General features: G+C 42.4%; 1 protein-coding gene across 10 annotated transcripts in view; it reads left to right on the forward strand.

Moving 5' to 3' along the window:
• Positions 1 to 14,729, forward strand: part of foxp1b (forkhead box P1b) — a 142,106-nt gene that overhangs the window by 55,957 nt on the left and 71,420 nt on the right. For all 10 annotated transcript variants that reach the window (XM_076141407.1, XM_076141417.1, XM_076141416.1 and 7 more), the window contains one exon: positions 10,021 to 10,190. In XM_076141407.1, coding sequence (XP_075997522.1) covers positions 10,032 to 10,190 — 159 coding nt within the window. In that variant the 5' untranslated portion in view covers positions 10,021 to 10,031. The remainder of the gene's footprint in view (positions 1 to 10,020; positions 10,191 to 14,729) is intronic.

Below are 14,729 nucleotides of genomic sequence, written 5' to 3' on the forward strand. Positions count from 1 at the left end.
TAAATGATTTTTTACCTAAACACAAGTTCCACTCTTTCAGTTGTATTTGGTTGATAAGTTAACGACGGTGACCTTTTGTTTTTTCCCTTCTGAATGGAAACACTATACCCTCTTTGATGTTAATGAACTTTGCAAAGGGCTTGTTTACTGACTTCAAGGTCAGTTTCTGAGAAAGGCAGCAGGTTTTCTTGTAAACATATTTACAGCCAAATATGTGTAAACACTGTAAATGTATACAGGTGCTACAAGGACAATACTGGCATATTTTCCCTTTTTTTTTTTTTTTTGCCTAGTTTTTTCCTTGACCTTTTCCACATGCAAAAATGCTGTCTGTGATGTTCTGTGCATGTGTGTGCTCGTTCTGGAAGCACTTGAAAGCAATATGTGCACCAACAGAAAGCAGAAATTTACTCCCACAAAGCGTAATGATGTGCATACTCACAGTATAAAGCTGTGAGGGGAGAGGAGCGGGAGAGGAGAGGCACATATCAAGGCAAACGCAGGACTACTGGGGGTATTAAATATGAATTAATGGAATGTTGCTCAGGCACATCTTTGGGTGTAGTGTAGTGTTGAAAAATAAAATTTATGTTGCCGGCTACTAGCCGTGAAGGTGCATTTGGACTTAGTATCCTTTAATTAGAAGTGAGATATTAGCATTTCACAGGGCTTTATGCTGGGTGAGGGGATCGGCCGGCCACTGTGCCTTCATTAGCCAGCTTCTCTGCGTAATGAGTGCCGTCATTAGCTGATGGAGTGGATTTGCCCTAGCTCTACCTTGAAAGGCACATCTTTTACATACTTGCAAGGAATAGCGCCTTTAAATGGATTTCTTAATGAATAATATAAGGTGCCACTTCTTTAAATTTTGACCACTGTATTTCTGATAATGTACATCACTAGCTGTCGCTTTTTCCTTCTCGCAGGTTGACAGTGAAGCAGTAGTATCACAGTAGCTATGGTGTTTAGAGTAGGGAAACAAAGGTGTGCATGGGGTTTGGTCAGGGTTTAGCAATATAGGAAAGCAATGTTGTGAAGTGCATCATAAATTCTCATTTATATCAAACCCATGTGGCTATGCTGATATAAAAGTGCTGGTTCAACCGGGTTACATGGCGACAAGCAGGCTGACCTTTGCCTCTCAGTCATCACAGTTGAGGCTCATGCACGAGTTGTGTGTGTGTAATTTCCCCTGCTGTTCCGGTTGTGAATGTTAGAAGCTCACGGTGTTTATCACAGTGCAGCTATTGGATGAACTTGTCTGTAAATACGTGTGTCTGTACAGGCATGTGTGTGCGTATGAAAGAAGAAGAGACAGATGAAGTGGAGGTGTTTTTGTGTGATATGGGTGTCTCCCTAAGCCTTCTGCTGCAGCTCCATTCTCAGTGATTAGTATTTTATTGATGAGCTCCCAAAGTGGCAAGTGTGGGAAATTGAATCTTTGATCTCCTACAGTTTAGGAAATAAAACCTGAGTGTGTGGAGCCTGCCAGGTAACCCCCCGCCCCCCCACCCCCCACCCCCCCACCTCCACACACAGCCACCCATGCACTCAGACAGACATGTCGTCTGGGAGGGATCTTCCGCCCCTTCTCCAAAACACATATTTGTTTTGGATGTTTTCACTGAGAGTCTACACGGTGATTACAGATGTTCATTAACAAAATTGGGTATTTGTTTTAAACTTTAACCAATCACTTTGATATGCTAATTACAGTGTAATTTAATTTGAGCCCTGTAATGATGATGCTGTTATTATGGACATAAATGATGCAGTTAAGCTGAGAGTAATCTCATTTGCATACTGTACATGCCAGTAAATTAAGCCCTTTCCTGCGTTGCTTCAGCTTTAATTTTCCACTCCTTTTCACACAGCATCCTTCAGCCCCTGCCTCTAATAGCAGGCCGGCGTGTTTGATGTGGCTAACCGCTTCCACACACTAAATCTAGTCACAATATGTAATACATTAAGGATCTCATTATAAATCTAAGTGCTCCTTTAAGAAGTCAGGAATAATAAGCAGACAAGCTTTGTAGTGATGCACAAAAACAGTTTTGTACCCCAAATCACTATTCACTCTTCCCTTATTCTATATCTGAACTGGAAGGGTGCTCATTATAACGCATACCTCCACCAGGGCTGAAAAAAACGCACAAGTCTTATTTTGATTATATGTAAAGAGAAAGAAACGACTAAAATAAATTATAGTTATAGGAGTGCTTGATTTAGTTTAGATTTGATTTCGTTGAAAGATAGTTGAAATTTTGTTTCAGAATTGAGAGAATTAACAGCATTAAAATCATGAATTTTAATTATTCACCTGAGTCAGTATGGAGCAGATGGTCTTTAGAGATGTTGGTAAAAAAGCATTTGGTTGTATATTTAAGCTGCAAGAATGTGACCTGATATGTTTTGTGCAAGCACTGTGGCTTTTGTTCCCTGTACAGATGCTTTTTGATGTGTAAATAAAAGAGGCATATGTCTGACAGAGGGACACGGCTGGCCTTGATAAAAGCTGCAGTGTCTTCATTAGAGAAGCAGCTCCTCGTGGTGTCTGATTGCCTGATGTTTGCTGTGAGAAGGTAAACATGTTTGTCATACAGAGGTGTATTTATACTGATCAAACACGTGAGATGGGCCGTGGTGAATGTTAAGGACTTTGGCTTACCAACAGCTCTGTGAACTAGCTGCCTGGCGGAGATCTAACCCGGCCCTCGTACCTCCTACTTTCAGTGAGATTCTGATATATCTTTTTTTCCTCTACCCCCTATGAAGGAGTGTTAGGAGGATGGTTTATGGACTCAAACACAGAGAATACAATTGCCCTTCAGTGAGAATGCATCCTCCATTTTGTACCATAAAGAATATTATTTTTCTGCCAGCCAATTTTCTCTGTTACTCTCTAATTGGCTACATAAATCTCGGCCGTTGAGGGTGAGAAATGTTGCAGTGTCACACAGTGTAATCTTCACCCTTATTTACCAATTCATTAAGATTCATTGATGCAGGATCGGTGAGAGGAAATGACAACATAAATCAGGCCTCCAACATAATGACCCTAATCAGTTGGGAATTGCAGAAAATGTCATGATGAACTATGTCCTTGTATTAGTGCCACTGTACATTGTCATTGTGCTGCTTTATGAGTGGGACGCATCCTCCTGACAAGGGCTGTATTTAACAAAAAAGAGTTGTTAAAACCTAATTCCATTAAAATGCAGACATTCATATAATATCTTTTAGTATTTAGCCCGCGCTCTTTATCTTCACTTTAACTGCTTAATGGAAGGCACAGGCTCCTGTCTTTTTTTTAGCCCCCCCCCCATGCTCTTTCTGGAAATGCTGGGGCTTTTAATATAATAACACGCTTCTTAGGCAAAGATGACCCTTGTACAGTATCATGTCGGCGGGTGAAATGCAGCAGGGTGGGCCAAAGGTTCGACCTCCTCCATATGTACCTCAGTGCATCAGATGGCCAAACGCATGTAAACTCGGTAAACGTTAAACAATCACCTGAGATAGTGTCAAAATAAAAGAGCAGTTGCGTTCCCATGCCATTATTTGTGTGTAAAGGTTAATGATTGTGTCCGGACAATCAATAGCTCAACTTAGTCCATGTGTGTTTAAACCAAATAGGTGCTGTGTGTTCTTGCGAGAGAGAAATATATAACACTGTTGGGCCGATAGTTGGATCATAACAAAGTTATAACAAATATATTGAGCGCAGTTGATGACTTACTCAAGTGTAATTAGCAGCTAACTCAGCGTGTGGAGCTGTGGTTTACCACACGCATGTCTTTATGATTTAACAGAGCTGCAAAACTTTTTCCCAAAATGATTAGGCTGTAAGTTGTCAGCCCACAGAGGAGTTGTACACTAGGGTGAGTTGACATGCCCCCAGAAGACAGTGGTTCTAATAATATTGTCCTCTCTTTGTAGCGACACACAATATTAATTAGACCAGTTGGTTAAGCTAACCTTGGTTTCCCTAGGAAAATGCATCTGACACATTTCTTCTCCGTAAGTTCGCGTTGCCATACCCATGGGGGCAGCACTTACAAGAATTGTAGTAAAAGCGATTAAAAAGAATATGACATACTAGTAATGTTAAAACAATAAGCTCTTTTGCAGGCCCCATAGGATGCTGATAGATTGAGGTTGTGTTTTTCTTTGGATGTGCGTGTTTGACAGGTCTAATTGGTAAGACGAGCTTTAGAGGCCTGCTTCTTCCCATGCATGGGGCCTGTGGTCAGAGAAACGAGGCCCCCTGTCTCCTGATATCTGTCCTCTCGCTGCAGTGTTAATGGGCATGAGCCACATGTGCGCAAGATTATCAAAGTCGAATGAAGGAGAGACACTGAGAGAATGTGTGGCGAACCACTCCTAAAAGCGGCTCCACATCCCAGAATTACTATTCCATTCATGTACAACCAGATTTAAACTCATTAGACTTCTCTATTTACTTAGTCTCTATCGGCCCTTGTTGTACTAAAAATACCATGGCCTGCCTTACTTTGGCACATTCCGTCATTGTCTATGCACAGCAGGCCTTTACACTGAGGTGTATCTCATATGGCTCCATGCAAAGGAGACAACCTGCTTAGTATATTTTCTGAAATTATGGATCTACTCAGCTTCTCTACTGGAGTCTGCCTTCTTTTACCGTGCTTATTGTTAATTTATCTGTGCTTGTAGTGTGATAACAGGCTGATATTCGTATAAATCATCACGCTCATCATCGCTTGGATGTTGAGCCCCGTTCCTCTCGCGACGGTGTAGTAAATAGGTTTGGATGTAGATTTCATGCTTGAGAATCCTGTTATAGTCATCCCAATGTGTTATAAATATGTGTGGCACCCAAGCTCATGTTTTATGCCTTCCTAACATGGGGTAACTGAAATGATTATGGAAGTTGCTTTGGGGAGGGGAGCGAAGACAGAAAACGGGATTCTGGGAAGGGAAGCCTCATTGGTTGGCTTCAGCTCAGCAGATGGCAAGTTGTTGTATTTGTGAAAAATTCATGCTCAAGGTGATGTGCAGCTTGAAAGTCTCAACACTAAATCCTCTGGCTTGTCTTTTGTAGTCACTACTAGTTTTGGGACGATGAATTGTTTGATGTAGCATATGGAGTAATTCATAATATTAATCTTTAAGTCATTTTGGGAATTGCTACGTGAGGCATGTCTCATTAATTTAGTATTTTCTTAAATTACTTCAGCTGTGTCTTTGATTATCAAAATCTAAATGATTCCTTGTTTTGTTTTGCTCTTTTTGCATCTCTGTTGTGTCAGCTTTTGGAGCCCTCAGACATCCTTTGTTCTTTCCATGAACTCAGTTACTGAATAATTTAACAAGGTAAATGTTTAACATGTTTTTACAAGTTCCTCGCTGCAGTGTTGTGAAGACCCGCTGTTTGTTGACTCTGGAGCAACTGTTGGTTGCATGCTTGACAAGGATGCGTTTCCATAGGAGACCACCTGGTTGGCTGCCCACCCAAGCATCACCCATCTTGTTCGCATTCACGGTGGCTTGCTAGCAGCTGCAACTCACCAGCTTAATGCATCTTCAAATGTCAGAAGAATGACTTTTTGTTTATCTGCCTCGCTGTTTATTCTAGCCAAAGCTGCATTTGCATCGACCTTGATTCCCTAAAGCCTGGTCCCCGCTCTCCCCTCCCAGAACCTGTTTACACTAGGCCTGCCCTGAGTGTCACCTAGGAAATCGGCTGATCATTCCACCTGGTTAATATTAAATGGCTCCTGCAAGGAGCTGTGTTTGTTCATAAACACAACCCACCAGCTCTCCCTGTTTACTGTAGCCATGGCAGCAATCACTTATTAAACAAATAGCTGGTTTGTTTGTGAGCGGGAGCGGTCCGCTTATACCCCTTACAAGGCCTGTTAAGAACTTAGAAAAGGCTTCTTTGTCTTGAAGTGGCAGGGTGTAGGGGATGTAGGCTTTGTGATGGAGGTGGTGGTGTATTTGTGAGGAAGGGGCTGGTATTCCTACTATATTGTCACAGTAGTCTGGAGATATGCTTTGCCTATCTGTGACTTGGTTGAAGTAGCTGACAAGATTACAGGGTTGTTTGGTCTGACTGTGAAGTCTTCTTTTGGCAGTGTGTCATCGCCGCTGTTGGCTCCTCTCAGCAGAGAAGGGACAAAGAATTGTAGTCGGCGTGGCAAGAGAGTCCGGACATTTCAGAGTTTTTTTGAAATGAAGTGGTTCTAGTTTTCAGCTGCCTCCTCTTTGCAGAGGGTAAATGCGATTTAGACCAATTTCTGGTCTGTTGCCCTCTGGATGATTCCGAGAGACGTTTTTTGTTCAAATCAATGATGAGGGTGCTGGATGATTTAAGATACAGCTTGTGTTTGTCTTAAGACGTTTCCCTCAAACCAGGAGCCAAAATATAGCAGAACATGAGAGAGTCAGAAACCTTGAAAAACATTTTGTTGTTGTACCTCTGATGTGTTGTCTAGTCTAGCATCCAAGCTGAACCTAAACAGCTCTAAAGCGAACCTCTCCCCATTGTCTCCTCCTTTGTGCGGCTTTATCTCCGACCCAAGAATGTTGTGCTTTTGTTGTGTGCTTGTGTAAACAGGGGCTGTGTGAGAACTTGGCAAATCGAAGCAGGTGGCCGTTGAGGCTTTACTGTCATGAGCATTAAAGAAAACAGAACATGGAGAAGGGTCAAAGCACAGCTGCGCGGGCCGACCCTACCTTGAATCGACTGCTGACTTGTTTGAGCTGTTGAATTCCAGGCAACCACGACAGGGGGACAGGCATTAGATTTCCAGTGTGGGGGGAAAAGGAGGAGAGGCAGGGCTGATGAGCTCTGGCCGCCGGCTGTTCTTAACCTTCAACCTGCACGTTCAGGTGGGAGACACATGTGACTCTTGTTTGTACTGTACTCTTCATATTTGAGACAGGGAAAACCAAACAAGGTGTAAACAAACAGAAACTCTGAACTTCTTTTTTTATCATCTAGTGTTTGTTGCTGTGCATGCAGCTCCCCCAAAGTACAGACAGACATCTAATAATCAACAGCACAGCGGATTCCTTTTTTCTTCAAGCTCTTGTTGTTTTGTTTTCATCGACTGGAATTTTTTGTTATTTTGATGCTTTTCTAAAAACGTTTTTTTTCAACCCATGGAATGCAAACAAGGTTCACAAATAACAAGCAGGAGTATGTTTCCCACGACTCCATATGTGTGTTGCTGTAGGGTACGTTAGGATCCATATGCATTGCATGCACGCATATGGTGTTAACCCCTGTAACCAAGCTACTTTTAGCAGGACACTTGACCCATAATTACTGTTCTTAATGTGTGTGTTGTGCGCGGAGGGAAATAACTCTTAAGCTTTTTGAGTCATCACATACACACGAGGCGATCCCCTGAGCAAAGTGAAAATAAATAGATAGATAAACAAATCCAGGGCCAAGTCACATGACCGAGTTACCCCGGCCCCAGCTGATGATGGCGTCCCTGCCTCGGTGCTTCACAGATTAACATTGTTATCAGCACAAGTCTCTAATAAGGCTCTTTCCTATCTGCTTGATATTTATGATGGATAATGCCCATTTTCCATTTACTTTTTTCCTCCAATTTTTTCTCTCATGATATTGCAGCTTTGAATTATTCTGTGGTAAAATTAATGAGAAAGTAGATTTATGGGTTTCATTTGTTTGTCAATTCGGAAATTAATTGGGTGTTAATTTTAGCCATCCCCTCATCAGTGCCGGTTTCAAGCATGCGCGCATTACTTTGCATTCATTGTAGCCTTTCTCTCCTTTATTGTGGGTCACTAGTTTTGCATACATTAAAATAGCCCCGCGGCTCATTCTCTTGATTACTTTTGGAGATGCCATGCATTTGGAAATTTACGCCTTTCTGTTATAATTATGAAAATTTTGCATGGAATGACAGTGCATGCATAATAGCCATTACTTTCTCTCCTTTTATGCGCCTTTGGAAGAAGGAAAGCAGGCCCTCCTTTTTCCTCTGCATGTGGAAAAATGTCTTTTATTTGAAAAATAAGTGGGGCTGAATAACGTCAGCACATGGTTTATTTCAAATGGCATTTAATTTCACCCGTGAATGTGTGTTTCTAATTGGTGTCTCAGAAGGGGAGTTGGTGCAAGCAAGGGCCTGTAGATGGAGTTGTGGCCGGCTGCTTCCCATCCCACAGTATTCCTTTTGCTCACTCCTTGTTTAGAAAATCCCATTACGGAGGGAGGCTGTGCCAGACTGGAGGGGTGAGTCGGGTCAACATCTGTCTGGAGGGAGAGGGGGGCCAGCTCTAGCTCCAGCCCAGAAAACAGGCCCTTGTAGGCCGGGCCCAGGCTGCTCAGACAGGCCCCTGAGTGTGGGGGCGTTGTGACACACAACTGAACCGGCACAGGCCACAGTGTCAGATGACTCACTTGGATACGCTTCTTGCAAGGAGGGCTTCTACAGGAGAGGAGATGTAAACCATCGTGCTCTTTGGGCTTGATTTTTGTTCTGGTTCTTTTTTAGCTCCCAATTGCTACTGATGATAACTGAACAGCCAGACATTATCCACAACGCTGTGCTGGCCATTGCGCTGTATATTCTTTAATACCACTATGTCTGGATTATTATCTCTCTCGTGCTCTGTAAATATTCTGATGTGACAAGTTGTCAACCTCAATTTCATATATGTCACCCTGAGTGCGTCTCCCAGCGGATGTCTGGGTATGTTTCTGCATGTTGTTTAGATCTGCATCTCCGGAGACCCTGTGCCCATGTTGAGCACATATTAACTCACGTTGGCCCTCCTATTACACGCCTTAAATGCAACTCCATAAATCTGCATTTAGTTCCATTTTCACCTTCTTTCATGATGAGGCCCAGTGTTTTAAAGGCATTTATTCTGCTTCATATAAATAATTAATCAGCCACGTTAATTTGCTTCTGCCTGACTTGGTCAGCTTCATTAACTGCCCTGGAATTGAGAGGCTAGACGCGTTGCACCAGTGAGGCCAGTGACTAACGCACAATAGATGTAAATCATTCCACTGATTTGCAGAATTCAGGCACAGATATACACCGGTGTCACTGTTGATAGACGGGGTCGGTGCAAAACTGGATGCTGGACCATTTGGCTTTTGTGTCTCCAAAAGCAGGAACGATTACTTAAAATATAAGCAAAAAATCGTCTTCATATTTAATTCTGATTTACGCTGTCAAAATGTTAAATAAATGCAATTATACACAAAACTACACAGTATTAGTATGTTATGTTTATGTGTTTAACTTAGTTATGAAAGATAACATTTTCCCCAACAACTCCAAGGGGTTTATTTGTATTCAGACCTATATTTTGGTGTTAATTGAGCACCCCTGAAGGATTTGACTGTTTTTGCTTGGCCTCAAATGGATGTTTCTCATGGAGATCCTTTGGCAGGCCTCACACAGTTGCCCTGTTTCCCATTAAAAAGCCATTCTGCCGTGGTTCTTCTGGGAGTCATGCAAGTAAATATATCCATTTCCATAGAAAGTGTTTTGTTTTGGAGGTCCAGTGTTTTCTTGGGCTCCACTGCTCTCGCTCAACTCAAACTCAGGTTGGGTTCCTCTCCGATGTGTGCTGGACTCCGACCCCTCCAGCCCACTCCTGCCTGTGCCCCATAATGGAAAACACAAACAAAACCTGGGTCCCTCCCTTCTGCTTGGTATGGACTTGTCATCTGCAAAGGATCAGCAGCAGAAAAGCCAAAACAAAAGAGCAGTTCATTACTCTGTGGAGAAGGAGGCTGTGGGAGCGTGTGCGTGTGTGTTTGCCTCATTGCATATGCTACAAGCAAACAAACAAGAAACAGGGAAGCGCAAAACCAACAGGGAAACCTGCAATAAAGTGAAATTGTGTGGGAAGGATATGACACATGTTTATAGTTTGGCCCTGAGTTGAAACGCGACCTCATTGCTGTGTGTTTTAACAGCTGTTTCGCCCTTTCTCCTTCCTCCCCTGTTTTTTTTCTCATTCTGTGTCTTCTCTCAGGTTTTTAAGTCATGATGCAAGAATCTGGGACGGAGGCGACAAGCAACGGACCAGCGAATCAAAATGGAGGAGCGGGCGCAGAGGGCGTATCCAGGGAGGTACGGCCCAAGAGTGCCACGCCGTCAGTGGAAGTGACTGCAGCAGACCTCCTGCATCTCCAGCAGCACCAGGTAGACCGGCTTCCTTTTTCACACCTGTCTTCACTTTATTAAGCCATGTCAACAACAAGCCCAGCCCCCCTCTTAAAGTGCCACTTAATATTTAATTACGCTTCAAAGTACATCTCGTTCATAAACACATTATTATTATTATTTATGTATATTGAGGCACATTTTGAATATTTAAAGAAGGGGAAGTGCTCTCTGTGTGATTTTTGTTTGGTTTTCAACATATTTATCATAGCATGTAGCATCTGCATTCTGATGAAATATTTATCATGCTGGTCTGACATAATTTCAGCATGTAGGTGCCACTGGATATTGCAGACAGTTAAGAAACCATGCTGTCCAATAGGATGACAGCGTTTTCTCCCGGCTCGTTGTAAACACGCCTCACACTCACAACTAATGCCACACTTTGCTGCCTTTAACCAATGAGGGGCAGAGATGCACGTTGGCGTTATTGTTAGTGAAGCCCAAAACATTTTCACCATCTCAGACATGTGGCAAACAGACAAGCTCTTTCTGTCGGTGTCAGCTTCATGTGTGGCACACGACAGTGTGTTTAGGGAAAAAACACTGAAAAGATCAGTGTGTCTTCTGTTATCTTGGCCTATCCGACAGAATGACTGGGCTTGTTGTCAGGAGCTGTTTGGTGATGATGCCCAGGCTCTCGGCTGCTGTCTGTTGTCACAGCACATCCATCAACTTTTGAAACAGAGAGAGCAACAATGGTGTAACATGGAACATGGAGGATGGAGCTTTGTTATATATAAAGCTTAGCGATATTTCATATTCTTCTGCAGAATCATTGTAAAACCATGACAATGTGGCACTGTGACGCACACTGATAACTGACTGATCATTGGTTTGATTATTTCAAATTTGATTTTGCATGCATAAGCACAATACATGAAAAGCCTTATTATTATAGGCAATATAACACTTGCTCGGCCCTTCTTATGTGTCCATCACTTAAATATAATATAACCTCATAGCTGTTTAATGTAGATTATGACTAGTCTCTTCTTTTAGTAATTTTCTCCTTTCACCTGTGCTTGAGTTCATTATAGAGGCCTTAGTTAATCACGTATTCAGTGTATGGAGCAGAGCTGTATTGAAATAAATATCACAGAACAGTAGAAAGTCAGAAAGGGTATGTGAGTGTGCATCCTGCTCCTCTGTTCCAGCGTTGGGCCTGCAGGCCTCTCCAGATTGCTTATCTGCCCTTCATCGCCGTTCCCCCGGCTCCAGTCCCAGACCCCACCACCCATCTTTTTTTCCAGTTCAAAATGAGCATGTCGTCAGTGAGAAAATCACAGCCATACTGAATTCATTACTGCAGTAGTCACACAAAACCATGGATAAAATTTCAATAACTGCAGGCCACAGTTGAGTAAACAGTTGCACTGAAACTTAATTCCTGTTGACTTTTCCTTCATTCTTTGCCAGGGGCACATTCTGATTCGCTCTGCAAAGACAACAGGGTTACAACTTTGATGAATGTGAGGCAGGAGAGCGAGAGAGAGGTGTGTGTGTGTGTGTGTGTGTGTGTGTGTGTGTGTGTGTGTGTGTGTGTGTGTCATTCATGGATTTGGTGTTGCACTTGACAACACCAAGAATAGAGGCACTTGTCCAGGCATGGGCCGTGTTCTCTAATCACCCAGAAAAAAAACGTTACTCTCCAGGATCTCCTCTGGCATTTATATACCAGGAGAGTGTATTTGCAGTGTGTCACAAGAGCATTTCATCCTCTGCTTTCTGCAATGGTAAATGGCCAGTGCTTTTTTTTTTGTTTGATGCCTTTTGAACAGATCTAATGGTTAGTGTCCGTGGCCTGCGGTTGGAGTTGAAAAAGTGGGAGGCGTATTAATTGTTCTGTGTGATAAATGGCTCATGTTGTGGATGAAGGACGAGATGTCTCATTCTGTGCTCCTGACACTGTGCTTTGATAGGCTACTTACCAGAGTAGTGTTACTGGGAAGGCAGGCAGTCTTTTTTTATTCTCCCATTAGACTAACCCAGGATTTTCACTCATGCACCATGAACCATGTTAATTGTCCCCAGGGCATTAAGATCTTCGCTCAATTACTTGATAACTTTTTACTTTTGTGGCATTTCACAGTCTTTCTCTTTAGATTTATTTGCAGCTCGCACTAATATGCGGCTAACTATCACACAGGCCTTTTTTTTGTGTGGCATCCTTTGTTCTCCACCAAACATCCAAGATGCCATTACCCCTTTAGGTAATGCAAAAATCAATCTAAAATGTTCTCAGACCCAAAGTGCAAATGTGTGTGTGTCCCCCGAGTGAGTGGGAACAACAAACCTGGCAGTGGCATATCATTTATTCTTATTAGGGAACATAACTATGAAAGACAGTCCTCATTAATAAAGATGGGGGATGAAATAATTGTAATCTGTTTGATCATCTTGATTCTGACAGGGGAATTCATCTTGTGGACTAGTCAGATTTGGGGGAAGTGGACCATAAGCTTGATTTAAGCATCTCTATTAATAAGTCAAATACTGTTTGTGAAAAAAAGTGAGGAGGGAAAAAAGGTGACGTCTCCCTGGTCTCGATCGCAAAGGTGGCGTGAAAATCTGGCAATTTTCACTCTTCAGGATCTGAGAGTGTGTTACCTCTTCAGTCATATTCAATGCTGTTGTGGAAAAAGAATTCTTGAGACATTTTTTTGGTCGGTTGTGCATGTGTTGTTCTCGGTCTGTTTGCTTTTTCTCACGTATGACATACAGAATGTCTCTGTGGAACATTTTTCATAACAGATCTGCTTTAGCCTTGAATGCGAGCATGCTGGTATTTTGTGGGTTGTTTGTTTGTGTTGTTTGTGTTGCAGAAGGTTTTAAGTGGTTTTGTCCTCATGAGGAAGTGAAGAGAGAGAAAAATAAAGCAACAACACTCATATGAAAGACGCCTGTTGTGCAATAACTTGTGTTGTGGATTTGTGCTTTAAAATGATTTTGCAACAGGAAGTTGGGGAGTTGTATCAGCTTTGCTTTTGCTGCTGTTTTAGGGACTTCACACATGATTCTTCTGAAGTGTTTTCAATTGAAGCATCTGTAACATCTCACATTTCTGACCACGCAGACCATTCCTCCACTGCAAATTAGTTTCAACTGAAACAACTGTATAGTATTAAATATTGATATCTTGTCTTCTAAAAGACCCCATTTAAGTTGGAGCATCACTCTGTCTCTTCCTCTCAGCGATACAAATACACTCCAAAAGTATTACAACATAAAAATAATTGGATGAAAAATTACGTTTTTCAAACCCTAACCCTTTATTGCATACATACCCATCCAGCCCGCCATGTCAAATAAGCGCTTTTAAAGATTAGTCACAAATCACAAGATAAGGCCTGGCAATTATTCGTATCTCCTCTTTTTGTTATGGTGGGGACTCTGTAGTGTTGCGTGTACAGAGTGGAGGGAGTCACACGAATAACGGCAGTGGCAGAAGGAGCTGAGCGGGCACAGGTTGCCTGTTTGCATAATGCAGGGCTTACACGGTCCCTCGTGGTGTCTTGAGAAGGTGGAAATTCACATCTTAGCTACCGTCGCTGAGCTCTTTTCTGTTGAGCACCGAGGGAAGTGTTGGATGATAAGCTTTGCTATCATAGTACACACACACACACACACACACACACACACACACACACACACACACGCCTGCATGCGTACAGCTCACATACAAACGTATACATGCTCAGACAAAATAGAGGCCTAAAGGCAGGGCCCGGCAGTGTAGGACCTGCTGGTTTTTGGCATGCAGTCAACGGTATGCACTGATGGTCTGACTGAGAGAGTTAACAGCATCAGGTCAGGGGGCATTTGCTGTCTCAAAATTATGCTATTTGCCAATGCTGTGCCAGGGAGCTGAGAGCAGGAGGCCATTTGCCAAGCCTGGGTAGAAATGCCTCACTGTTTCTTAACAAGAACTCGGCTCTTATCACACTTTTGATAATTATTTTTATATACAAATATCTCCACATTTCCAAACTGGTTACTTTCAATGTCGTTCGACACCGTGGTGTAACATCCAGTTTTTTAGCAGCGTGCTCAGGCTTTAATTTGTGCAGAAGTGCTCTGTGTTCTCATGTTGTTGCTTTTATAGGCTCTCATCTCTCTGAGCTCTCGGGTATCTTCATGTGTACTGTTCATATTGTCACAGGAGGCCAGGCAAGGCTCCAACTTATTGGAAAATCTGGCGGAGAGGATAACATCAGTGTTATGACACTGCATATTGCCCCAAATTGCTTTATTGGTAAAATGATAGTGCTCGTCCAATTTGAATAATTTTATGGAATCCCTCACAGAACAGTTTAATTATGTTATCACACAACTGGCAACATCTGTCTTTATACCACAGCACATGACAGTTTTATTACAGGCTGAATTTCTTTGCTGGTTCTGGCAATTGATGTGTGATCTGATTAATAATCACACAGATGGAGGTGAAAATTGAACAGTGATGTGCTACTATGTTGAAAATTGGGGGAAATAATTATATATACAAAAAACACGGTA

Source organism: Genypterus blacodes, unplaced genomic scaffold (assembly GCF_046128005.1).
Source record: "Genypterus blacodes isolate CSIRO-AG114 ecotype Tasmania unplaced genomic scaffold, CSIRO-AGI_Gbla_v1 ptg000017l_1, whole genome shotgun sequence".
NCBI lineage: Eukaryota > Metazoa > Chordata > Actinopteri > Ophidiiformes > Ophidiidae > Genypterus > Genypterus blacodes.